General features: G+C 48.9%; 1 protein-coding gene across 3 annotated transcripts in view; it reads left to right on the top strand.

Moving 5' to 3' along the window:
• The window catches only part of PRPF39 (pre-mRNA processing factor 39), a 404,622-nt gene that overhangs the window by 213,791 nt on the left and 162,878 nt on the right, over positions 1–27,953 (top strand). For all 3 annotated transcript variants that reach the window (XM_069208720.1, XM_069208721.1, XM_069208722.1), the window contains one exon: positions 2,092–2,360. In XM_069208720.1, the coding sequence (XP_069064821.1) occupies positions 2,092–2,360 (269 nt within the window). The remainder of the gene's footprint in view (positions 1–2,091; positions 2,361–27,953) is intronic.

The raw sequence follows: 27,953 nt of genomic DNA on the forward strand, positions 1-27,953 counted from the left end.
TTGCTGAGGTACAGTGTGAAAGAAAAGGTTCAATGATATAATTTTTTGTGAAACAAAATGTGTAAATGAACTGTACTCATCCAGTAGCTAGGAAAGCAAAACTGAAGCACATTTATTCGTAATTTTGAAGTGTGATGGAAAGTTTTAAATAGGATCAAAACAAATAGACACTTTTACTTGGTGATGCGCATATGATAACATTTATGGAAACTGTTTCTACACATTATCATTTGTATGCAGTATAGTTTTGTCACTAGAACTGTATGTCTGCAAACTTAGTGTCTATTTTAGTGGAAAATATGCTGTCTGTAAATGACAGTGCGCTATCACATGATGCTTTTATTTCATTAAACAGAACCAGCTCATGTCCATTAAATCCAGGTGGGCCGCAAAAGTTTGTTTTACTGGGTCATGGTTCTAAAATTTAAGAACCACTCACTAGGGTGTTCCTTCTGGGTTGTGTTCATTAGGAATGGATAGGAAATCCCCTGGGGCACTGCTGACAGCATCTAAGTAGTACGCCTAATTTTTGTTCAAACTTGTGCAAGAGATAACATCTGTTCGATCCACTAGTATTCTTTTTTACTGTATATATCCTCCTTTGCTACTTCTCTTGGAGGGTTTTAAAAATGTCTCTGAGGGGGTGAATCTTACTAATTGCTCAGTCACCATCAAGGATAAATCCCTTTCTGTGTATTGAACTTCTATTTAATGGCTATTCTTTTATGGTAGTCTTTCTGCATCTAATATTGCCTTTGTTCACAGATGCATGTCCTTATTTTTCTGCAAGTCATCCAAATATATCTAAAGTGCTACCAGATGACATCTGGATCACATAAGAGGAACTGCAATTAGTATGTTTCTTTAAGGACCATTCTAAGTCTGGTTCTAAAGCAAGTTCCTTTGTACTCCAGATCAGGGGACATAATGCTGTATAGCCTACAGAGCTAATGGTCCACTTTTGGAGCCATGTCCCATGATACCATGGTCGGAATTAATTTCATTGGCTTTGGGTCTAGTGGGTACCAAGATGTCTTTGTTTCTGCTCTTTCTGTAAGAAGACATTGGTCTCTATGTGCAGTGTACCTGTTCTTCTTGATATTTGGGATAGTTCGTACTAGTGAATCTGTGTTATTAGTTCCCTTAGTCATTTCTTTTTATTCTAGTTAGTGGATATTCTTTTTCTTTTTTTTATTCCATACTCCGTAATACTGGTTGTATATTCTATTCTGGGATCTGGCTACAATTTGTATGACAATGTAGAAACTGGCTAAAGGGTAAATTTTGACATAGTGGGTGAGGGTGAAAACTGTTGAATCTTAACTGGTTATTCCACTCCAGAAGTTTGTAATGTCATTTGCAAGGAAACCTTTATTTGGGAAGATCTTTACATCCTGTAAGGCTATATCCTGATTACGTATGTTGTGTACGAACATCAAATAAAGGTGTTGATCCATTTAAGAGTCAATGGCTTTCTTGTTTTCCAGGCTAGATAAAGGGAACATAATTGATCTATCTCTTCCAAATGTGTATATCATTGAAAAATGGTTTATCAAAATCAAATACACATGTTTGTTCAAGTTGGCAGACATACAGCCCTCCAATACTGGGGGAGGGTGGTGAAGGCACTCCCACATGTAGGTAGGAGAAACAGGATGCCTTCAGATTCCAAAAAGTACTGCTATTGCTCATTCCAAGATAGTGTCTGTCATTAGTAGTTGGAGGATTCTCAGGTGCAAACTGATTCAGTCTGAAGAATGGGTAGATTAAAAACGTTTGTAAAAAGAAAATAGAGAATGTAACTGTGGCAGTGAGGCACTGTAAAGTTGTGGGGAAATTACTGTGTAACAAAAGTTAAGCTCTCACCTTTGAAACCATGACGAAGTACAGGCATGGATGAAATGTCACCTAGTTCTGAAGCTGACTTCTGCCTCCAAAATACTCTTGGGTCTTGTTGGGTTAGACTTTAACTGTTTGATGTAATGTGGTATGTTAATTGAACTATTTTAATCTGTGACAGAATTGTGAATGCAGAGCAGTAAGGATACCTTGTGCAGAGAGCCATTTGTGCAAATCTCCTATTTATTTCAGAAAACATTGATGAGGCAAGAAGAATTTTAAAATCCTTTGAAGAGTCTGTTGGAAGCCTAGCAATGGTCCGTTTAAGAAGAGTAAGTCTAGAGCGGCGACTTGGAGATCTAGAAGAAGCAGAACGCTTGCTTCAGGAAGCAATGGCAAATGCCAAATCCAGTAGTGAGTCCTCATTTTATGCAATCAAGCTTGCTCGCCATCTACTCAAAGTTCACCATGATCTTCCAAAAGCAAGGAAAGTGCTGGATGAAGCCATTGAGAGAGACAAAGTATGTGGTAATTTTTCTTGGCTAAAAAGAGCCTCCTAGTGTCGTAATGTTTTAAGGAGATAATCACTTGCAGTTAAAACATTATAGAATTCAACACTACCTATGTAAACTAATTGTACTGTCCAGTGTGGGTGGGGATATGGGAGAATGTCAAGTCTCTTTGTATTAGTATATTTAAGATTGTTTTTGCTTTGTAAAAATAGATATTTTATTTTAACATACTTCAAAGTAAATTTGGGTTTGTGGTCATACTTGTTAAGAGTAAAAATCATTGATATTGGCCTATCTCTCAGGAGGAAGATGGAATATCTATTCCTAATGGAGGCTCAAAATATTTTGTCAAGTGCTTGAGTACATTTGTACCAACCTTGTAGTTTGACAGGGATTTAGTACTAATATAGGGCCAACTCTGTCACACCCTCATTTCTTTTGGAGCTTCTTGCTGAAGTACTCGGTCTGGTGAAAGAATCCCCCTGTTCCCTCTCACCACACGGTCTTCCTATTTTACACTTGCTTTCCCCTGGTGACTTTTCTTTATTTTGGCAGTTGAACAGTTTATAAATCTTGGTAATCGTTTTTTTAACCCTCTCCTTTGTAAACAGCCTTTTCTTAAATGTTAAGGTTTTAATTGATTGATCTACTACCAAGTCCCGTATTTGCTGATGGTGATATCTTTCAATCTTTTTTGAGATTCTCAATTGATTTCATTCCAGACGTGCCAAAAACCCCTAGTACCTACGTTTCTGTCTATTCAGCAATATCATGTCCATTCATAATGGATGGAAAGTCAGGATTATTTACTGTATCCAAGAACAGTGATGGAAAACATTGTAAGCCTCTTTCACAGTTACTTTACCCCACACTGCCAGAGTAGCTCTAGTAACCGCAGACAAATAAAGACCTCCGCTTTAATGCTCCCTTTTGAAACATGGAATTTTCCTTATATGCTGGTCCACTGGAATTATGCAGCAGGGTGACAATAGGGCAGGAAAAGCAAGATTATGCAGGGTAATGTGGTACAATTCGTAGCAGTTACACTTCACTATTTTTTACCTTTTGTTCATGTTAACACTGTATGGACAAGCCTTTGACTTCATTAGTATCAGTTTAATATCAGTCTGGAATTGGGGACTTGATTAACTTCTCCTGCCTTGTATTGTGAATCTAGACATTGATAGTGAAGGCGTTTCCTCCCAATTTTGTTACCATTGTCATATCCCTAGCAGATCCATCCTCTATCACTTTGAAATTGTCTCATGGGCCTAAATTGGAATACCCACTCCCCAGGTATTTATAGACCAGATGATAGGACTTGCTCTGGGAACTGTTTAAACAGTAACATGTTGTAAGGAAATGCCTCCTTGGCATGGTTGCCCCCTGACTTTTTGCCTTTGCTGATGCTATGTTTTCAATTGAAAGTGTGCTGAGGCCTGCTAACCAGGCCCCAGCACCAGTGTTGTAGGAAGTTGGCTCTGTATGTGCTATTTCAAAGTAAGGAATAGCATGCACAGAGTCCAAGGGTTCCCCTTAGAGGTAAAATAGTGGTAAAAAGAGATAATACTAATGCTCTATTTTGTGGTAGTGTGGTCGAGCAGTAGGCTTATCCAAGGAGTAGTGTTAAGCATTTGTTGTACATACACATAGACAATAAATGAGGTACACACACTCAGAGACAAATCCAGCCAATAGGTTTTGTATAGAAAAATATCTTTTCTTAGTTTATTTTAAGAACCACAGGTTCAAATTTAACATGTAATATCTTGTTTGAAAGGTATTGCAGGTAAGTACATTAGGAACTTTGAATCATTTCAATTGCATGTATACTTTTCAAGTTATTGACAAATAGCTACTTTAAAAGTGGACACTTAGTGCAATTTTCACAGTTCCTGGGGGAGGTAAGTTTTTGTTAGTTTTACCAGGTAAGTAAGACACTTACAGGGTTCAGTTCTTGGTCCAAGGTAGCCCACCGTTGGGGGTTCAGAGCAACCCCAAAGTCACCACACCAGCAGCTCAGGGCCGGTCAGGTGCAGAGTTCAAAGCGGTGCCCAAAACGCATAGGCTAGAATGGAGAGAAGGGGGTGCCCCGGTTCCGGTCTGCTTGCAGGTAAGTACCCGCGTCTTCGGAGGGCAGACCAGGGGGGTTTTGTAGGGCACCGGGGGGGACACAAGTCCACACAGAAATTTCACCCTCAGCGGCGCGGGGGCGGCCGGGTGCAGTGTAGAAACAAGCGTCGGGTTTTCAATGTTAGTCTATGAGAGATCTCGGGATCTCTTCCGCGCTGCAGGCAGGCAAGGGGGGGATTCCTCGGGGAAACCTCCACTTGGGCAAGGGAGAGGGACTCCTGGGGGTCACTTCTCCAGTGAAAGTCCGGTCCTTCAGGTCCTGGGGGCGGCGGGTGCAGGGTCTCTCCCAGGCGTCGGGACTTTAGGTTCAAAGAGTCGCGGTCAGGGGAAGCCTCGGGATTCCCTCTGCAGGCGGCGCTGTGGGGGCTCAGGGGGGACAGGTTTTTGTACTCACAGTATCAGAGTAGTCCTGGGGTCCCTCCTGAGGCGTCGGATCTCCACCAGCCGAGTCGGGGTCACCGGGTGCAGTGTTGCAAGTCTCACGCTTCTTGCGGGGAGCTTGCAGGGTTCTTTAAAGCTGCTGGAAACAAAGTTGCAGCTTTTCTTGGAGCAGGTCCGCTGTCCTCGGGAGTTTCTTGTCTTTTCGAAGCAGGGGCAGTCCTCAGAGGATGTCGAGGTCGCTGGTCCCTTTGGAAGGCGTCGCTGGAGCAGGATCTTTGGAAGGCAGGAGACAGGCCGGTGAGTTTCTGGAGCCAAGGCAGTTGTCGTCTTCTGGTCTTCCGCTGCAGGGGTTTTCAGCTGGGCAGTCCTTCTTCTTGTAGTTGCAGGAATCTAATTTTCTAGGGTTCAGGGTAGCCCTTAAATACTAAATTTAAGGGCGTGTTTAGGTCTGGGGGGTTAGTAGCCAATGGCTACTAGCCCTGAGGGTGGGTACACCCTCTTTGTGCCTCCTCCCAAGGGGAGGGGGTCACAATCCTAACCCTATTGGGGGAATCCTCCATCTGCAAGATGGAGGATTTCTAAAAGTTAGAGTCACCTCAGCTCAGGACACCTTAGGGGCTGTCCTGACTGGCCAGTGACTCCTCCTTGTTATTCTCATTATTTTCTCCGGCCTTGCCGCCAAAATTGGGGCCTGGCCGGAGGGGGCGGGCAACTCCACTAGCTGGAGTGTCCTGCTGGGTTGGCACAAAGGAGGTGAGCCTTTGAGGCTCACCGCCAGGTGTGACAATTCCTGCCTGGGGGAGGTGTTAGCATCTCCACCCAGTGCAGGCTTTGTTACTGGCCTCAGAGTGACAAAGGCACTCTCCCCATGGGGCCAGCAACATGTCTCGGTTTGTGGCAGGCTGCTAAAACTAGTCAGCCTACACAGATAGTCGGTTAAGTTTCAGGGGGCACCTCTAAGGTGCCCTCTGGGGTGTATTTTACAATAAAATGTACACTGGCATCAGTGTGCATTTATTGTGCTGAGAAGTTTGATACCAAACTTCCCAGTTTTCAGTGTAGCCATTATGGTGCTGTGGAGTTCGTGTTTGACAGACTCCCAGACCATGTACTCTTATGGCTACCCTGCACTTACAATGTCTAAGGTTTTGTTTAGACACTGTAGGGGTACCATGCTCATGCACTGGTACCCTCACCTATGGTATAGTGCACCCTGCCTTAGGGCTGTAAGGCCTGCTAGAGGGGTGTCTTACCTATACTGCATAGGCAGTGAGAGGCTGGCATGGCACCCTGAGGGGAGTGCCATGTCGACTTACTCGTTTTGTCCTCACTAGCACACACAAGCTGGCAAGCAGTGTGTCTGTGCTGAGTGAGAGGTCTCCAGGGTGGCATAAGACATGCTGCAGCCCTTAGAGACCTTCCTTGGCATCAGGGCCCTTGGTACTAGAAGTACCAGTTACAAGGGACTTATCTGGATGCCAGGGTCTGCCAATTGTGGATACAAAAGTACAGGTTAGGGAAAGAACACTGGTGCTGGGGCCTGGTTAGCAGGCCTCAGCACACTTTCAATTGTAAACATAGCATCAGCAAAGGCAAAAAGTCAGGGGGCAACCATGCCAAGGAGGCATTTCCTTACAAGTGACCAATATAGCCACCTTTCTTTGCAAGGACACTCAAAAGCCTGCCATCCATGGATTCTGTCAGTGTTTTGATCTGTTCACCATCAACATTGCGTGCAGCAGCAACCACAGCCTCCCAGACACTGTTCAGAGAGGTGTACTGTTTTCCCTCCTTGTAAATCTCACATTTGATGATGGACCACAGGTTCTCAATGGGGTTCAGATCAGGTGAACAAGGAGGCCATGTCATTAGATTTCCTTCTTTTATACCCTTTCTTGCCAGCCACGCTGTGGAGTACTTGGACGCGTGTGATGGAGCATTGTCCTGCATGAAAACCATGTTTTTCTTGAAGGATGCAGACTTCTTCCTGTACCACTGCTTGAAGAAGGTGTCTTCCAGGAACTGGCAGTAGGACTGGGAGTTGAGCTTGACTCCATCCTCAACCCGAAAAGGCCCCACAAGCTCATCTTTGATGATACCAGCCCAAACCAGTACTCCACCTCCACCTTGCTGGCGTCTGAGTCGGACTGGAGCTCTCTGCCCTTTACCAATCCAGCCATGGGCCCATCCATCTGGCCCATCAAGACTCACTCATTTCATCAGTCCATAAAACCTTAGAAAAATCAGTCTTGAGATATTTCTTGGCCCAGTCTTGACATTTCAGCTTGTGTGTCTTGTTCAGTGGTGGTCGTCTTTCAGCCTTTCTTACCTTGGCCATGTCTCTGAGTATTGCACACCTTGTGCTTTTGGGCACTCCAGTGATGTTGCAGCTCTGAAATATGGCCAAACTGGTGGCAAGTGGCATCGTGGCAGCTGCACGCTTGACTTTTCTCAGTTCATGGGCAGTTATTTTGCGCCTTGGTTTTTCCACATGCTTCTTGCAACCCTGTTGACTATTTTGAATGAAACGCTTGATTGTTCGATGATCACGCTTCAGAAGCTTTGCAATTTTAAGAGTGCTGCATCCCTCTGCAAGATATCTCACTATTTTTTACTTTTCTGAGCCTGTCAAGTCCTTCTTTTGACCCATTTTGCCAAAGGAAAGGAAGTTGCCTAATAATTATGCACACCTGATATAGGGTGTTGATATCATTAGACCACACCCCTTCTCATTACAGAGATGCACATCACCTAATATGCTTAATTGGTAGTAGGCTTTCGAGCCTATACAGCTTGGAGTAAGACAACATGCATAAAGAGGATGATGTGGTCAAAATACTCATTTGCCTAATAATTCTGCACTCCCTGTATACCTATGCTGTCAAACGGTAATGCTAGTTCAAGGCTGGGCAGAACCCATGAAGAAGAATGTTCTTGCATTGTGATTATGCTCTGGCACAGCCTTCTGCCATCTAGTAGTTAGGTCTGGAATTGTATCTTTTTTGTTTCTTTTTTCCCTATGTCAGACATTAAGTGACATGCATCTCCTAAGTTTTTGACACACATTTCCACAAAGACTTGTCCCCAGGTTGAACTTACTGTAAGACCCCTATAGGGTCATCATTTCCCAATGACCCACACTTGGTGCTCTCAATTCCATTTCCTGTAATACAAGGACAGTGCTTAACAAATGGCAAAACCTCTCCATGCCTAATTTTGTGAGTTTGTTGATTTTTTACATCAGGAGTTAAAGTTCTTCTTATTCAGCCACCACTCCACTCACAAAGTGAGACTTTGCATGTAAACGTCATATCCTCAGTGTATGTGTTGAAGTGTGATGTCAGCTTGTATCAGAAAGAAGAGATGCAGAGGAGCCTCAGTAAGGGATTATGTGCGGAATGTCTTGTGAAGCACATGTGAGGGAATTGTGTATGTTAGTTGGATGGTCTTTGGCACCAACAATGACAGGAATACATCTCAAACCTCTCCCACCCACCTCTTCCCACAAACCCTTTGAGCCATGTTTTGCTGTAAATTCTCCAACTGAGGCGTGACCCCTGCCTCAGGGCACCAGTGCTGCCTTTTTGTTCTCTTGTTCACGAGTTTCGCTCCCAAGGCCCCTTCTCCCTCCACAAGAGACCCCAGAGGCTTAAGACTGATCATACAGCAAAATCAGGTACTTTAGCTCTGCTAGCTACTCCAGAGGAACTCCAGGTATTTCAGACAATTGTATCTAGACATTGAATGTCATTACTAACTTAGCTAAGTAAGGGAGCCTATATTCCAGGTTCATCACCAACAATTACTTTTTAACCTTCTCAATTTATTTCCTCTGCTGTTAAACAACCCTAAAGAAAATTCCCTTAAAAACCCTGGAATGAATCTGGCCCAAGCAGCTCTGATGAAAGCACCAACTGGAGACAGAATTCCAAAAAGTGTTCTCATCAGTAGTCCTCAGCCAACTCAACAGTGCCAACAAGCTGATGAAGCAAAGGCTTTTAGAACAACACCCTTCTACTTCCTCAATGCTTTTCAAGGATTTTTGGAAGCCACTCCAAACTGTGAGACTGTGGACTTGAGTTCACGGACAATGTCCTCCAGGACAGAATGTCTGCCTTTTATCTCTGTGACTGCTGCATTGTCAAGATTTTAGCTGATCAATGTCTTACCTCACCCGCTTCCCAATCTTTCCTTCTAGTGAAGCACTGGTATATTTTCCAGCATTTTCGATAGCTTCTGTAAGGAAATGCCTCCTTGGCATGGTTACCCCCTGACTTTTTGCCTTTGCTGATGCTATGTTTTGAATTGAAAGTGTGCTGAGGCCTGCTAACCAGGCCCCAGCACCAGTGTTCTTTCCCTAACCTGTACTTTTGATTCCACAATTGGCACACCCTGGCATCCAGGTAAGTCCCTTGTAACTGGTACCCCTGGTACCAAGGGCCCTGATGCCAGGGAAGGTCTCTAAGGGCTGCAGCATATCTTATGCCACCCTGGGGACCCCTCACTCAGCACAGACACACTGCTTGCCAGCTTGTGTGTGCTAGTGGGGATAAAAAGACTAAGTCGACATGGCTCTCCCCTCAGGGTGCCATGCCAACCTCACACTGCCTACAGGTATAGATTAGTCACCCCCCTAGCAGGCCTTACAGCTCTAAGGCAGGGTGCACTATACCATAGGTGAGGGCATAAGTGCATGAGCATTATGCCCCTACAGTGTCTAAGCAAAACCTTAGACATTGTAAGTGCAGGGTAGCCATAAGAGTATATGGTCTGGGAGTCTGTCATGCACGAACTCCACAGCACCATAATGGCTACTCTGAAAACTGTGAAGTTTGGTATCAAACTTCTCAGTACAATAAATGCACACTGATGCCAGTGTACATTTTATTGTAACATACACCCCAGAGGGCAAATTAGAGGTGCCCCCTGAAACCTTAACCGACTACCCGTGTAGGCTGACTGGTTTTAGCAGCCTGCCACACACCAGACATGTTGCTGGCCACATGGGGAGAGTGCCTTTGTCACTCTGTGGCTAGTAACAAAGCCTGTACTGGGTGGAGATGCTCATCACCTCCCCCTGCAGGAACTGTAACACCTGGCGGTGAGCCTCAAAGGCTCACCCCCTTTGTTACAGCACCCCAGGGCACTCTAGCTAGTGGAGTTGCCCGCCCCCTCCGGCCACGGCCCCACTTTTAGCGGCAAGGCCGGAGGAGATAGTGAGAAAAACCAGGAGGGGTCACTGGCCGGTCAGGACAGCCCCTAAGGTGTCCTGAGCTGAGGTGACTCTGACTTTTACAAATCCTCCATCTTGCAGATGGAGGATTCCCCCAATAGGGATGTGCCCCCCTCCCGTCAGGGAGGAGGCACAAAGAGGGTGTAGCCACCCTCAAGGACAGTAGCCATTGGCTACTGCCCTCCCAGACCTAAACACACCCCTAAATTCAGTATTTAGGGGCTCCCCAGAACCTAGGAAACTAGATTCCTGCAACCTAAGAAGAAGAGGACTGCTGAACTGAAAAACCTGCAGAGAAGATGGAGACACCAACTGCTTTGGCCCCATCTCTACCGGCCTGTCTCCCCAGTTCTAAAGACAGTGCTCGAGCGACGCGTTCCCAGGGTCCAGCAACCTCTGAAGCCTCAGAGGACTACCCTGCATCTAGAAGGACCAAGAACTCCAGAGGACAGCGGCTCTGTTCCCCAAAGACTGCAACTTTGCAACAAAGAATCAACTTTGAATCAACACACGTTTCCCGCCGAAGCGTGAGACTTTGCACTCTGCACCCGACGCCCCTGGCTCGACTTGTGGAGAACAAACACCACAGGGAGGACTCCCCGGCGACTACGAGACCGTGAGTAGCCAGAGTTGACACCCCTGAGCCCCCACAGCGACACATGCAGAGGGAATCCCGAGGCTCCCTGTAAGGAAATGCCTCCTTGGCATGGTTACCCCCTGACTTTTTTCCTTTGCTGATGCTATGTTTTGAATTGAAAGTGTGCTGAGGCCTGCTAACCAGGCCCCAGCACCAGTGTTCTTTCCCTAACCTGTACTTTTGATTCCACAATTGGCACACCCTGGCATCCAGATAAGTCCCTTGTAACTGGTACCTCTGGTACCAAGGGCCCTGATGCCAGGGAAGGTCTCTAAGGGCTGCAGCATGTATTATGCCACCCTGGAGACCCCTCACTCAGCACAGACACACTGCTTACCAGCTTGTGTGTGCTAGTGAGAACAAAATGAGTAAGTCAACATGGCACTCCCCTCAGGGTGCCATGCCAGCCTCTCACTGCCTATGCAGTATAGGTAAGACACCCCTCTAGCAGGCCTTACAGCCCTAAGGCAGGGTGCACTATACCATAGGTGAGGGTACCAGTGCATGAGCACTGTGCCCCTACAGTGTCTAAGCAAAACCTTAGACATTGTAAGTGCAGGGTAGCCATAAGAGTATATGGTCTGGGAGTCTGTTTTACACGAACTCCACAGCACCATAATGACTACACTGAAAACTGGGAAGTTTGGTGTAGGAAGTTGGCTCTGTATGTGCTATTTCAAAGTAAGGAATAGCATGCACAGAGTCCAAGGGTTCCCCTTAGAGGTAAAATAGTGGTAAAAATAGATAATACTAATGCTCTATTTTGTGGTAGTGTGGTCGAGCAGTAGGCTTATCCAAGGAGTAGTGTTAAGCATTTGTTGTACATACACATAGGCAATAAATGAGGTACACACACTCAGAGACAAATCCAGCCAATAGGTTTTGTATAGAAAAATATCTTTTCTTAGTTTATTTTAAGAACCACAGGTTCAAATTCTACATGTAATATCTCATTTGAAAGGTATTGCAGGTACGTACTTTAGGAACTTTAAATCATAAAAATTGCATGTATACTTTACAAGTTATTGACAAATAGCTGTTTTAAAAGTGGACACTTAGTGCAATTTTCACAGTTCCTGGGGGAGGTAAGTTTTTGTTAGTTTTACCAGGTAAGTAAGACACTTACAGGGTTCAGTTCTTGGTCCAAGGTAGCCCACCGTTGGAGGTTCAGAGCAACCCCAAAGTCACCACACCAGCAGCTCAGGGCCGGTCAGGTGCAGAGTTCAAAGTGGTGCCCAAAACACATAGGCTAGAATGGAGAGAAGGGGGTGCCCCGGTTCCGGTCTGCTTGCAGGTAAGTACCCGCGTCTTCGGAGGGCAGACCAGGGGGGTTTTGTAGGGCACCGGGGGGGACACAAGCCCACACAGAAATTTCACCCTCAGCAGCGCGGGGGCAGCCGGGTGCAGTGTAGAAACAAGCGTCGGGTTCGCAATGTTAGTCTATGAGAGATCTCGGGATCTCTTCAGCGCTGCAGGCGGGCAAGGGGGGGGTTCCTCGGGGAAACCTCCACTTGGGCAAGGGAGAGGGACTCCTGGGGGTCACTTCTCCAGTGAAAGTCCGGTCCTTCGGGTCCTGGGGGCTGCGGGTGCAGGGTCTCTCCCAGGCGTCGGGACTTTGGATTCAAAGAGTCGCGGTCAGGGGAAGCCTCGGGATTCCCTCTGCAGGCGGCGCTGTGGGGGCTCAGGGGGGACAGGTTTTGGTACTCACAGTCTTAGAGTAGTCCTGGGGTCCCTCCTGAGGTGTTGGATCTCCACCAGCCGAGTCGGGGTCGCCGGGTGCAGTGTTGCAAGTCTCACGCTTCTTGCGGGGAGCTTGCAGGGTTCTTTCAAAGCTGCTGGAAACAAAGTTGCAGCCTTTCTTGGAGCAGGTCCGCTGTCCTCGGGAGTTTCTTGTCTTTTCGAAGCAGGGGCAGTCCTCAGAGGATGTCGAGGTCGCTGGTCCCTTTGGAAGGCGTCGCTGGAGCAGGATCTTTGGAAGGCAGGAGACAGGCCGGTGAGTTTCTGGAGCCAAGGCAGTTGTCGTCTTCTGGTCTTCCTCTGCAGGGGTTTTCAGCTAGGCAGTCCTTCTTCTTGTAGTTGCAGGAATCTAGTTTTCTAGGGTTCAGGGTAGCCCTTAAATACTAAATTTAAGGGCGTGTTTAGGTCTGGGGGGTTAGTAGCCAATGGCTACTAGCCCTGAGGGTGGGTACACCCTCTTTGTGCCTCCTCCCAAGGGGAGGGGGTCACAATCCTAACCCTATTGGGGGAATCCTCCATCTGCAAGATGGAGGATTTCTAAAAGTTAGTCACTTCAGCTCAGGACACCTTAGGGGCTGTCCTGACTGGCCAGTGACTCCTCCTTGTTTTTCTCATTATCTTCTCCGGCCTTGCCGCCAAAAGTGGGGCCTGGCCGGAGGGGGCGGGCAACTCCACTAGCTGGAGTGTCCTGCTGGGTTGGCACAAAGGAGGTGAGCCTTTGAGGCTCACCGCCAGGTGTGACAATTCCTGCCTGGGGGAGGTGTTAGCATCTCCACCCAGTGCAGGCTTTGTTACTGGCCTCAGAGTGACAAAGGCACTCTCCCCATGGGGCCAGCAACATGTCTCGGTTTGTGGCAGGCTGCTAAAACTAGTCAGCCTACACAGATAGTCGGTTAAGTTTCAGGGGGCACCTCTAAGGTGCCCTCTGGGGTGTATTTTACAATAAAATGTACACTGGCATCAGTGTGCATTTATTGTGCTGAGAAGTTTGATACCAAACTTCCCAGTTTTCAGTGTAGCCATTATGGTGCTGTGGAGTTCGTGGTTGACAAACTCCCAGACCATATACTCTTATGGCTACCCTGCACTTACAATGTCTAAGGTTTTGTTTAGACACTGTAGGGGTACCATGCTCATGCACTGGTACCCTCACCTATGGTATAGTGCACCCTGCCTTAGGGCTGTAAGGCCTGCTAGAGGGGTGTCTTACCTATACTGCATAGGCAGTGAGAGGTTGGCATGGCACCCTGAGGGGAGTGCCATGTCGACTTACTCGTTTTGTCCTCACTAGCACACACAAGCTGGCAAGCAGTGTGTCTGTGCTGAGTGAGAGGTCTCCAGGGTGGCATAAGACATGCTGCAGCCCTTAGAGACCTTCCTTGGCATCAGGGCCCTTGGTACTAGAAGTACCAGTTACAAGGGACTTATCTGGATGCCAGGGTCTGCCAATTGTGGATACAAAAGTACAGGTTAGGGAAAGAACACTGGTGCTGGGGCCTGGTTAGCAGGCCTCAGCACACTTTCAATTGTAAACATAGCATCAGCAAAGGCAAAAAGTCAGGGGGCAACCATGCCAAGGAGGCATTTCCTTACACAACCCCCCCCCCCCCCCCAAACGAAAGAGGATGAGACTAACCTTTCCCAAGAGAGTCTTCATTGTCTAAGTGGAAGAACCTGGAAAGGCCATCTGCATTGGCATGGGCAGTCCCAGGTCTGTGTTCCACTATAAAGTCCATTCCCTGTAGGGAGATGGACCACCTCAACAGTTTAGGATTTTCACCTTTCATTTGCATCAGCCATTTGAGAGGTCTGTGGTCAGTTTGAACTAGGAAGTGAGTCCCAAAGAGGTATGGTCTCAGCTTCTTCAGGGACCAAACCACAGCAAAGGCCTCCCTCTCAATGGCACTCCAACGCTGCTCCCTGGGGAGTAACCTCCTGCTAATGAAAGCAACAGGCTGGTCAAGGCCATCATCATTTGTTTGGGACAAAACTGCCCCTATCCCATGTTCAGAGGCATCAGTCTGCACAATGAACTGCTTAGAATAATCTGGAGCTTTGAGAACTGGTGCTGAGCACATTGCTTGTTTCAGGGTGTCAAAGGCCTGTTGGCATTCCACAGTCCAGTTCACTTTCTTGGGCATTTTCTTGGAGGTGAGTTCAGTGAGGGCTTTCACAATGGATCCATATCCCTTCACAAACCTCCTGTAATACCCAGTCAAGCCAAGGAATGCCCTGACTTGAGTCTGGGTTTTTGGAGCTACCCAGTCCAGAATAGTCTGGATCTTGGGTTGGAGTGGCTGAACTTGGCCTCCACCTACAAGGTGGCCCAAGTAAACCACAGTTCCCTGCCCTATCTGGCATTTGGATGCCTTGATAGAGAGGCCTGCAGATTGCAGAGCCTTCAAAACCTTCTTCAGGTGGACCAGGTGATCCTGCCAGGTGGAGCTAAAGACAGCAATATCATCAAGATAAGCTGTGCTAAAGGACTCCAAGCCAGCAAGGACTTGATTCACCAACCTTTGGAAGGTGGCAGGGGCATTCTTTAAACCAAAGGGCATAACAGTAAACTGATAATGCCCATCAGGTGTGGAGAATGCTGTTTTCTCTTTTGCTCCAGGTGCCATTTTTATTTGCCAGTACCCCGCTGTCAAGTCAAAGGTACTTAAGAATTTGGCAGCACCTAATTTATCTATGAGCTCATCAGCTCTTGGAATTGGATGAGCATCTGTCTTGGTGACAGAATTGAGCCCTCTGTAGTCCACACAAAACCTCATCTCTTTCTTTCCATCTTTGGTGTGAGGTTTGGGGACTAAGACCACTGGGCTAGCCCAGGGGCTGTCAGAGCGCTCAATTACTCCCAATTCCAGCATCTTGTGGACTTCCACCTTGATGCTTTCCTTAACATGGTCAGATTGTCTAAAGATTTTGTTCTTGACAGGCATGCTGTCTCCTGTGTCCACATCATGGGTACACAGGTGTGTCTGACCAGGGGTTAAGGAGAAGAGTTCAGGAAACTGTTGTAGGACTCTCCTACAATCAGCTTGCTGTTGGCCAGAGAGGGTGTCTGAGTAGATCACTCCATCTACTGTGCCATCTTTTGGGTCTGATGACAGAAGATCAGGGAGAGGTTCACTCTCTGCCTCCTGATCCTCATCTGTTACCATCAACAGATTGACATCAGCCCTGTCATGGAAGAGCTTAAGGCGGTTCACATGGATCACCCTCTTGGGGCTCCTGCTTGTGCCCAGGTCCACCAGGTAGGTGACCTGACTCTTCCTTTCTAGTACTGGGTAAGGGCCACTCCATTTGTCCTGGAGTGCCCTGGGAGCCACAGGCTCCAGAACCCAGACTTTCTGCCCTGGTTGGAACTCAACCAGTGCAGCCTTTTGGTCATACCAAAACTTCTGGAGTTGTTGGCTAGCCTCAAGGTTTTTGGTTGCCTTTTCCATGTACTCTGCCATTCTAGAGCGAAGGCCAAGTACATAGTCCACTATGTCTTGCTTAGGCTCATGGAGAGGTCTCTCCCAGCCTTCTTTAACAAGAGCAAGTGGTCCTCTTACAGGATGACCAAACAGAAGTTCAAAGGGTGAGAATCCTACTCCCTTCTGTGGCACCTCTCTGTAAGCGAAAAGCAGACATGGCAAGAGGACATCCCATCTCCTTTTGAGTTTTTCTGGGAGCCCCATGATCATGCCCTTTAATGTCTTGTTGAATCTCTCAACTAAGCCATTAGTTTGTGGATGGTATGGTGTATTGAATTTATAAGTCACCCCACACTCATTCCACATGTGCTTTAGGTATGCTGACATGAAGTTGGTACCTCTGTCAGACACCACCTCCTTAGGGAAACCCACTCTGGTAAAGATACCAATGAGGGCCTTGGCTACTGCAGGGGCAGTAGTCGACCTAAGGGGAATAGCTTCAGGATACCTGGTAGCATGATCCACTACTACCAGGATATACATATTTCCTGAGGCTGTGGGAGGTTCTAGTGGACCAACTATGTCCACACCCACTCTTTCAAAGGGAACCCCCACCACTGGAAGTGGAATGAGGGGGGCCTTTGGGTGCCCACCTGTCTTACCACTGGCTTGACAGGTGGGGCAGGAGAGGCAAAACTCCTTAACCATGTTGGACATATTGGGCCAGTAGAAGTGGTTGACTAACCTCTCCCACGTCTTGGTTTGTCCCAAATGTCCAGCAAGGTAAATGTCATGGGCCAATGTTAGGATGAACTTCCTGAACAGCTGAGGCACTACCACTCTCCTAGTGGCACCAGGTTTGGGGTCTCTGGCCTCAGTGTACAGGAGTCCATCTTCCCAATAGACCCTATGTGTTCCATTTTTCTTGCCTTTGGACTCTTCAGCAGCTTGCTGCCTAAGGCCTTCAAGAGAGGGACAGGTTTCTTGTCCCTTACACAGCTCCTCCCTTGAGGGTCCCCCTGGGCCTAAGAGCTCAACCTGATAAGGTTCAAGCTCCAAAGGCTCAGTTCCCTCAGAGGGCAGAACTTCTTCCTGAGAAGAGAGGTTCCCTTTCTTTTGCTGTGTTGCAGTTGGTTTCCCAACTGACTTTCCTGTTCTCTTGGTAGGCTGGGCCATTCTTCCAGACTCCAGCTCTACTTGTTCACCCTGTGCCTTGCACTGTGCTCTTGTTTTCACACACACCAGTTCAGGGATACCCAGCATTGCTGCATGGGTTTTTAGTTCTACCTCAGCCCATGCTGAGGACTCCAGGTCATTTCCAAGCAGACAGTCCACTGGGATATTTGAGGAGACCACCACCTGTTTCAGGCCATTGACCCCTCCCCATTCTAAAGTAACCATTGCCATGGGATGTACTTTTCTCTGATTGTCAGCGTTGGTGACTCTGTACGTTTTTCCAGTCAGGTATTGGCCAGGGGAAACCAGTTTCTCTGTCACCATGGTGACACTGGCACCTGTATCCCTCAGGCCCTCTATTCTAGTCCCATTAATTAAGAGTTGCTGTCTGTATTTTTGCATGTTAGGCGGCCAGACAGCTAGTGTGGCTAAATCCACCCCACCCTCAGAAACTAGAGTAGCTTCAGTGTGGACCCTGATTTGCTCTGGGCACACTGTTGATCCCACTTGGAGACTAGCCATACCAGTGTTACCTGGATGGGAGTTTGGAGTGGAACCTTTCTTGGGACAGGCCTTGTCTCCAGTTTGGTGTCCATGCTGTTTACAGCTATGACACCAGGCCTTTTTGGGATCAAAGTTTTTACCCTTGTACCCATTGTTTTGTGAAGAGGCTCTGGGCCCACCCTCCTGTGCAGGTTTTTGGGGGCCTGTAGAAGACTCTTTACTATTTTTAGTTTTGGTTGTCTCATCACCCTTCCCCTGGGGAGTCTTTGTGACCCCTTTCTTTTGGTCACCCCCTGTTGAAGTCTTGGACACCCTTGTCTTGACCCAATGGTCCGCCTTCTTTCCCAATTCTTGGGGAGAAATTGGTCCTAGGTCTACCAGATGCTGATGCAGTTTATCATTGAAACAATTACTTAACAGGTGTTCTTTCACAAATAAATTGTACAGCCCATCATAATTACTTACACCACTGCCTTGAATCCAACCATCTAGTGTTTTCACTGAGTAGTCTACAAAGTCAACCCAGGTCTGGCTCGAGGATTTTTGAGCCCCCCTGAATCTAATCCTATACTCCTCAGTGGAGAATCCAAAGCCCTCAATCAGGGTACCCTTCATGAGGTCATAAGATTCTGCATCTTGTCCAGAGAGTGTGAGGAGTCTATCCCTACACTTTCCTGTGAACATTTCCCAAAGGAGAGCACCCCAGTGAGGGATTAGGGATGTGACCCCCTCCCCTTGGGAGGAGGCACAAAGAGGGTGTACTCACCCTCAGTGCTAGTAGCCATTGGCTACTAACCCCCCAGACCTAAACACGCCCTTAAATTGAGTATTTAAGGGCTTCCCTGAACCTAGAAAAAGAGATTCCTGCAACTACAAGAAGGACTGCTGAGCTGAAAGACCCCTGCAGAGGAAGACCAGAAGACACCAACTGCCTTGGCCCCAGACTTACCGGCCTGTCTCCTGCCTTCCAAAGAACCCTGCTCCAGCGACGCTTTCCAAGGGACCAGCGACCTCTGAATCCTCCGAGGACTGCTCTACTTCGAAAAAGACAAGAAACTCCTGAGGACAGCGGCACTGCTCCAAAAGAACTGCAACTTTGTTACAAGGAGCAGATTTAAAGACCCCTGCAACTCCCCGCAAGAAGCGTGAGACTTGCAACACTGCACCCGGCGACCCCGACTCAACTGGTGGAGAACAACCAACTCAGGGAGGACCCACCGGCGACTCTACGACTGTGAGTAACCAAAGTTGTCCCCCCTGAGCCCCCACAGCGACGCCTGCAGAGGGAATCCCCAGGCTCCCCTTGACCGCGACTGTCTGAACTCCATTTCCCGACGGCTGGAAAAGACCCTGCACCCGCAGCCCCCAGCCCCTAAAGGAACGGAACTTCTGTGCAGGAGTGACCCCCAGGAGGCCCTCTCCCGTGCCCAGGTGGTGGCTACCCCGAGGAGCCCCCCCCTTGCCTGCCTGCATCGCTGAAGAGACCCCTTGGTCTCCCATTGAAAACTGAAGGAAACCAGACGCGTGTTTGCACACTGCACCCGGCCGCCCCACGCTGCTGAGGGTGTACTTTCTGTGCTACTGTGTCCCCCCCACCCGGTGCCCTACAAAAACCCCCTGGTCTGCCCTCCGAAGACGCGGGTACTTACCTGCTGGCAGACTGGAACCGGGGCACCCCCCTCTCTCCATTATAGCCTATGTGTTTTGGGCACCTCTTTGACCTTTGCACCTGACCGGCCCTGAGCTGCTGGTGTGATAACTTTGGGGTTGCTCTGAACCCCCAACGGTGGGCTACCTTGGACTGAAAACTGTAAGTGACTTACTTACCTGTGAAAACTAACAATAACTTACCTCCCCCAGGAACTGTGAAAATTGCACTGTGTCCACTTTTAAAACAGCTTATTGTGTTTTATGTGAAAAGTATACATGCTAAAGTAATGATTCAAAGTTCCTAGAGTACTTACCTGCAATACCTTTCAAATGAGCTATTACATGTAAAATTTGAACCTGTGGTTCTTAAAATAAACTAAGAAAAGATATTTTTCTATAACGAAACCTATTGGCTGGATTGGTCTGAGTGTGTGTACCTTATTTATTGTCTATGTGTATGTACAACAAATGCTTAACACTACTCCTTGGATAAGCCTACTGCTCGACCACACTACCACAAAATAGAGCATTAGTATTATCTCTTTTTACCACTATTTTACCTCTAAGGGGAACCCTTGGACTCTGTGCATGCTATTCCTTACTTTGAAATAGCACATACAGAGCCAACTTCCTACACTCCCCCTGACCGCGACTGCCTACTTCAAATACCCAACACCTGGTAAAGACTCTGCACCCGCAGCCCCCAGGACCGAAGGATCCGACCTCCAGTGCAGGAGCGACCCCCAGGTGGCCCTTTCCCTTGCCCAGGTGGTGGCTACCCCGAGGAGCCCCCCCCCCTTGCCTGCCTGCATCGCTGAAGAGACCCCTTGGTCTCCCATTGATTTCCATTGCGAACCAGACGCTTGTGTGCACACTGCACCCGGCCGCCCCCATGCCGCTGAGGGTGTACTTTGTGTGGACTTGTGCGTTTTGGGCACCACTTTGACCTCTGCACCTGACCGGCCCTGAGCTGCTGGTGTGGTAACTTTGGGGTTGCCCTGAACCCCCAACAAGGCAAGGGGGGGGCTCCTCGCGGTAGCCACCACCTGGGCAAGGGAGAGGGCCTCCTGGGGGTCACTCCTGCACAGGAGTTCCGTTCCTTTCGGTGCTGGGGGCTGCGGGTGCAGAGTCTTTTCCAGCCGTCGGGAAATGGAGTTCAGGCAGTCGCGGTCACTGGGAGCCTCGTGATTCCCTCTGCAGGCGTCGCTGTGGGGGCTCAGGGGGGACAACTTTGGTTACTCACGGTCTCGGAGTCGCCGGAGGGTCCTCCCTGAGGTGTTGGTTCTCCACCAGTCGAGTCTGGGTCGCCGGGTGCAGTGTTGCAAGTCTCACGCTTCTTGCGGTGAGTTGCAGGGGTCTTTAAATCTGCTCCTTGAAACAAAGTTGCAGTTCTTTTGGAGCAGTGCCGCTGTCCTCGGGAGTTTCTTGGTCTCTTGGAAGCAGGGCAGTCCTCTGAGGATTCAGAGGTCGCTGGTCCTGGAGAAAGCGTCGCTGGAGCAGGGTTCTTTGGAAGGCAGGAGACAGGCCGGTAAGTCTGGGGCCAAAGCAGTTGGTGTCTTCTGTTCTTCCTCTGCAGGGGTTTTTCAGCTCAGCAGTCTTCTTCTTCTTGTAGGTTTCAGGAATCTAAATTCTTAGGTTCAGGGGAGCCCTTAAATACTAAATTTAAGGGCGTGTTTATGTCTGGGGGGTTAGTAGCCAATGGCTACTAGCCCTGAGGGTGGGTACACCCTCTTTGTGCCTCCGCCCAAGGGGAGGGGGTCACATTCCTATCCCTATTGGGGGAATCCTCCTTCTACAAGATGGAGGATTTCTAAAAGTCAGTCACCTCAACTCAGGACACCTTAGGGACTGTCCTGACTGGCCAGTGACTCCTCCTTGTTGTTCTCATTATTTCTCCTGGACTTGCCGCCAAAAGTGGGGGCTGTGTCCAGGGGGCAGGCATCTCCACTAGCTGGAGTGCCCTGGGGCATTGTAACACGAAGCTTGAGCCTTTGAAGCTCACTGCTAGGTGTTACAGTTCCTGCAGGGGTGAGGTGTGAAGCACCTCCACCCAGAGCAGGCTTTGTTTCTGTCCTCAGAGAGCACAAAGGCTCTCACCGCATGAGGTCAGACACTCGTCTCTCAGCAGCAGGCTGGCACAGACCAGTCAGTCCTGCACTGAACAATTGGGTAAAATACAGGGGGTATCTCTAAGATGCCCTCTGTGGGCATTTTTTAATAAATCCAACTCTTAATACTAAACTTCCCAGTATTCAGTGTAGCCATTATGGAGCTGTGGAGTTCGTTTTTGACAGACTCCCAGCCCATATACTCTTATGGCTACCCTGCACTTACAATGTCTAAGGTTTTGCTTAGACACTGTAGGGGCATAGTGCTCATGCACATATGCCCTCACCTATGGTATAGTGCACCCTGCCTTAGGGCTGTAAGGCCTACTAGAGGGGTGACTTATCTATACTGCATAGGCAGTGTGAGGTTGGCATGGCACCCTGAGGGGAGTGCCATGTCGACTTAGTCATTTTCTCCCCACCAGCGCACACACAAGCTGGCAAGCAGTGTGTCTGTGCTGAGTGAGGGGTCCCTAGGGTGGCATAAGACATGCTGCAGCCCTTAGCGACCTTCCCTGGCATCAGGGCCCTTGGTACCAGGGGTACCAGTTACAAGGGACTTACCTGGGTGCCAGGGTTGTGCCAATTGTGGAAACAACTGTACATTTTAGGTGAAAGAACACTGGTGCTGGGGCCTGGTTAGCAGGGTCCCAGCACACTTCTCAGTCAAGTCAGCATCAGTATCTGGCAAAAAGTGGGGGGGTAACTGCAACAGGGAGCCATTTCTTTACACAAGCCCCCCCCCCCCCCCCCCAAGCTCACAGGCCAGGAGACTCAGCCAAAGCTGGGAGAGTCTTCCTAGTCTGTCAGGCGAGGAATGTAGGAGGCTGGACTGGCTTGTAGTGAGAACCTAGGGGTACTTGCACCTTGCACCAGGCCCAGTTATCCCTTATTAGTGTATAGGGTGTCTAGCAGCTTAGGCTGATAGATAATGGTAGCTTAGCAGAGCAGCTTAGGCTGAACTAGGAGACGTGTGAAGCTACTACAGTACCACTTAGTGTCATATGCACAATATCATAAGAAAACACAATACACAGTTATACTAAAAATAAAGGTACTTTATTTTTATGACAATATGCCAAAGTATCTCAGAGTGTACCCTCAGTGAGAGGATAGGAAATATACACAAGATATATATACACAATACCAGAAATATGCAGTATAGTCTCAGAAAACAGTGCAAACAATGTATAGTTACAATAGGATGCAATGGGGACACATAGGGATAGGGGCAACACAAACCATATACTCCAGAAGTGGAATGCGAACCACGAATGGACCCCAAACCTATGTGACCTTGTAGAGGGTCGCTGGGACTATTAGAAAATAGTGAGGGTTAGAAAAACAGCCCACCCCAAGACCCTGAAAAGTGAGTGCAAAGTGCACTAAAGTTCCCCAAAGGACAAAGAAGTCGTGATAGGGGAATGAGGCAGGAAAGACACAAACCAACAATGCAACAACGCTGGATTTCCAATCTGGGGTACCTGTGGAACAAGGGGACCAAGTCCAAAAGTCACAAGTAAGTCGGAGATGGGCAGTTGCCTAGGAAATGCCAGCTGCGGGTGCAAAGAAGCTTCTACTGGACAGAAGAAGCTGCGGTTTCTGCAGGAACGCAAAGGGTTAGAGACTTCCCCTTTGGAGGACGGATCCCTCTCGCCTTGTAGAGTCGTGCAGAAGTGTTTTCCCGCCGAAAGAACGCCAACAAGCCTTGCTAGCTGCAAATCGTGCGGTTAGCGTTTTTGGACGCTGCTGTGGCCCAGGAGGTCGCAAATTGGACCAGGAAGTAGAGGGGACGTCGAGCAAGACAAGGAGCCCTCTTAGCAGCAGGTAGCACCCGGAGAAGTGCCAGAAACAGGCACTACGAGGATGCGTGAAACGGTGCTCACCCGAAGTTACACAAAGGAGTCCCACGTCGCCGGAGACCAACTTAGAAAGTCGTGCAATGCAGGTTAAAGTGCCGTGGACCCAGGCTTGGCTGTTGTAAGGAAATGCCTCCTTGGCATGGTTGCCCCCTGACTTTTTGCCTTTGCTGATGCTATGTTTACAATTGAAAGTGTGCTGAGGCCTGCTAACCAGGCCCCAGCACCAGTGTTCTTTCCCTAACCTGTACTTTTGTATCCACAATTGGCAGACCCTGGCATCCAGATAAGTCCCTTGTAACTGGTACTTCTAGTACCAAGGGCCCTGATGCCAAGGAAGGTCTCTAAGGGCTGCAGCATGTCTTATGCCACCCTGGAGACCTCTCACTCAACACAGACACACTGCTTGCCAGCTTGTGTGTGCTAGTGAGGACAAAACGAGTAAGTCGACATGGCACTCCCCTCAGGGTGCCATGCCAGCCTCTCACTGCCTATGCAGTATAGGTAAGACACCCCTCTAGCAGGCCTTACAGCCCTAAGGCAGGGTGCACTATACCATAGGTGAGGGCACCAGTGCATGAGCATGGTACCCCTACAGTGTCTAAACAAAACCTTAGACATTGTAAGTGCAGGGTAGCCATAAGAGTATATGGTCTGGGAGTCTGTCAAACACGAACTCCACAGCACCATAATGGCTACACTGAAAACTGGGAAGTTTGGTATCAAACTTCTCAGCACAATAAATGCACACTGATGCCAGTGTACATTTTATTGTAAAATACACCACAGAGGGCACCTTAGAGGTGCCCCCTGAAACTTAACCGACTATCTGTGTAGGCTGACTAGTTTTAGCAGCCTGCCACAAACCGAGACATGTTGCTGGCCCCATGGGGAGAGTGCCTTTGTCACTCTGAGGCCAGTAACAAAGCCTGCACTGGGTGGAGATGCTAACACCTCTCCCAGGCAGGAATTGTCACACCTGGCGGTGAGCCTCAAAGGCTCACCTCCTTTGTGCCAACCCAGCAGGACACTCCAGCTAGTGGAGTTGCCCGCCCCCTCCGGCCACGGCCCCCACTTTTGGCGGCAAGGCTGGAGGGAACAAAGAAAGCAACAAGGAGGAGTCACTGGCCAGTCAGGACAGCCCCTAAGGTGTCCTGAGCTGAGGTGACTCTAACTTTTAGAAATCCTCCATCTTGCAGATGGAGGATTCCCCCAATAGGGTTAGGATTGTGACCCCCTCCCCTTGGGAGGAGGCACAAAGAGGGTGTACCCACCCTCAGGGCTAGTAGCCATTGGCTACTAACCCCCCAGACCTAAACACGCCCTTAAATTTAGTATTTAAGGGCTACCCTGAACCCTAGAAAATTAGATTCCTGCAACTACAAGAAGAAGGACTGCCCAGCTGAAAACCCCTGCAGCGGAAGACCAGAAGACGACAACTGCCTTGGCTCCAGAAACTCACCGGCCTGTCTCCTGCCTTCCAAAGATCCTGCTCCAGCGACGCCTTCCAAGGGGACCAGCGACCTCGACATCCTCTGAGGACTGCCCCTGCTTCGAAAAGACAAGAAACTCCCGAGGACAGCGGACCTGCTCCAAGAAAAGCTGCAACTTTGTTTCCAGCAGCTTTAAAGAACCCTGCAAGCTCCCCGCAAGAAGCGTGAGACTTGCAACACTGCCCCCGGCGACCCCGACTCGGCTGGTGGCGATCCAACACCTCAGGAGGGACCCCAGGACTACTCTGATACTGTGAGTACCAAAACCTGTCCCCCCTGAGCCCCCACAGCGCCGCCTGCAGAGGGAAACCCGAGGCTTCCCCTGACCGCGACTCTTTGAACCTAAAGTCCCGACGCCTGGGAGAGACCCTGCACCCGCAGCCCCCAGGACCTGAAGGACCGGACTTTCACTGGAGAAGTGACCCCCAGGAGTCCCTCTCCCTTGCCCAAGTGGAGGTTTCCCCGAGGAATCCCCCCCTTGCCTGCCTGCAGCGCTGAAGAGATCCCGAGATCTCTCATAGACTAACATTGCGAACCCGACGCTTGTTTCTACACTGCACCCGGCCGCCCCCGTGCTGCTGAGGGTGAGATTTCTGTGTGGGCTTGTGTCCCCCCCGGTGCCCTACAAAACCCCTCTGGTCTGCCCTCCGAAGACGCGGGTACTTACCTGCAAGCAGACCGGAACCGGGGCACCCCCTTCTCTCCATTCTAGCCTATGTGTTTTGGGCACCACTTTGAACTCTGCACCTGACCGGCCCTGAGCTGCTGGTGTGGTGACTTTGGGGTTGCCCTGAACCCCCAACGGTGGGCTACCTTGGACCAAGAACTAAGCCCTGTAAGTGTCTTACTTACTTGGTTAACCTAACAAATACTTACCTCCCCTAGGAACTGTGAAAATTGCACTAAGTGTCCACTTTTAAAACAGCTATTTGTGAATAACTTGAAAAGTATACATGCAATTTTGATGATTTGAAGTTCCTAAAGTACTTACCTGCAATACCTTTCGAATGAGATATTACATGTAGAATTTGAACCTGTGGTTCTTAAAATAAACTAAGAAAATATATTTTTCTATATAAAAACCTATTGGCTGGATTTGTCTCTGAGTGTGTGTACCTCATTTATTGTCTGTGTATGTACAACAAATGCTTAACACTACTCCTTGGATAAGCCTACTGCTCGACCACACTACCACAAAATAGAGCATTAGTATTATCTATTTTTTACCACTATTTTACCTCTAAGGGGAACCCTTGGACTCTGTGCATGCTATTCCTTACTTTGAAATAGCACATACAGAGCCAACTTCCTACAGCTGTGCACGAAGGATTTCCGCCGGAAGTGCACAGGGGCCGGAGTAGCTGCAAAAGTCGCGGTTCCCAGCAATGCAGTCTAGCGAGGTGAGGCAAGGACTTACCTCCACCAAACTTGGACTGAAGAGTCACTGGACTGTGGGAGTCACTTGGACAGAGTTGCTGGATTCAAGGGACCTCGCTCGTCGTGCTGAGAGGAGACCCAAGGGACAGGTAATGCAGCTTTTTGGTGCCTGCGGTTGCAGGGGGAAGATTCCGTCGACCCACGGGAGATTTCTTCTGAGCTTCTAGTGCAGAGAGGAGGCAGACTACCCCCACAGCATGCACCACCAGGAAAACAGTCGAGAAGGCGGCAGGATCAGCGTTACAGAGTTGCAGTAGTCGTCTTTGCTACTATGTTGCAGTTTTGCAGGCTTCCAGCGCGGTCAGCAGTCGATTCCTTGGCAGAAGGTGAAGAGAGAGATGCAGAGGAACTCGGATGAGCTCTTGCATTCGTTATCTAAGGAATCCCAAGAGACAGAGACCCTAAATAGCCAGAAAAGAGGGTTTGGCTACCTAGGAGAGAGGATAGGCTAGCAACACCTGAAGGAGCCTATCACAAGGAGTCTCTGACGTCACCTGGTGGCACTGGCCACTCAGAGCAGTCCAGTGTGCCAGCAGCACCTCTGTTTCCAAGATGGCAGAGGTCTGGAGCACACTGGAGGAGCTCTGGGCACCTCCCAGGGGAGGTACAGGTCAGGGGAGTGGTCACTCCCCTTTCCTTTGTCCAGTTTCGCGCCAGAGCAGGGCTAAGGGGTCCCTGAACCGGTGTAGACTGGCTTATGCAGAATTGGGCACATCTGTGCCCAAGAAAGCATTTCCAGAGGCTGGGGGAGGCTACTCCTCCCCTGCCTTCACACCATTTTCCAAAGGGAGAGGGTGTAACACCCTCTCTCAGAGGAAGTCCTTTGTTCTGCCATCCTGGGCCAGGCCTGGCTGGACCCCAGGAGGGCAGATGCCTGTCTGAGGGGTTGGCAGCAGCAGCAGCTGCTGCAGTGAAACCCTGGGAAAGGCAGTTTGGCAGTACCAGGGTCTGTGCTACAGACCACTGGGATCATGGGATTGTGCCAACTATGCCAGGATGGTATAGAGGGGGCAATTCCATGATCATAGACATGTTACATGGCCATATTGGGAGTTACCATTGTGAAGCTACATATAGGTAGTGACCTATATGTAGTGCACGCGTGTAATGGTGTCCCCGCACTCACAAAGTCCGGGGAATTGTCCCTGAACAATGTGGGGGCACCTTGGCTAGTGCCAGGGTGCCCTCACACTAAGTAACTTTGCACCCAACCTTTACCAGGTAAAGGTTAGACATATAGGTGACTTATAAGTTACTTAAGTGCAGTGTAAAATGGCTGTGAAATAACGTGGATGTTATTTCACTCAGGCTGCAGTGGCAGGCCTGTGTAAGAATTGTCAGAGCTCCCTATGGGTGGCAAAAGAAATGCTGCAGCCCATAGGGATCTCCTGGAACCCCAATACCCTGGGTACCTTAGTACCAAATACTAGGGAATTATAAGGGTGTTCCAGTAAGCCAATGTAAATTGGTAAAATTGGTCACTAGCCTGTTAGTGACAATTTGTACAGAGAGAGCATAACCACTGAGGTTCTGGTTAGCAGAGCCTCAGTGAGACAGTTAGGCACCACACAGGGAACACATACATATAGGCCACAAACTTATGAGCACTGGGGTCCTGACTAGCAGGGTCCCAGTGACACATAACAAACATACTGAAAACCTAGGGTTTTCACTATGAGCACTGGGCCCTGGCTAGCAGGATCCCAGTGAGACAGTGAAAACACCCTGACATACACTCACAAACAGGCCAAAAGTGGGGGTAACAAGGCTAGAAAGAGGCTACTTTCTCACAAGGAAGAGTAGAGGAAATAGGCTGGTTTGTTGCAGGGCCT

Source organism: Pleurodeles waltl, chromosome 9 (assembly GCF_031143425.1).
Source record: "Pleurodeles waltl isolate 20211129_DDA chromosome 9, aPleWal1.hap1.20221129, whole genome shotgun sequence".
Taxonomy (NCBI): Eukaryota; Metazoa; Chordata; class Amphibia; order Caudata; family Salamandridae; genus Pleurodeles; species Pleurodeles waltl.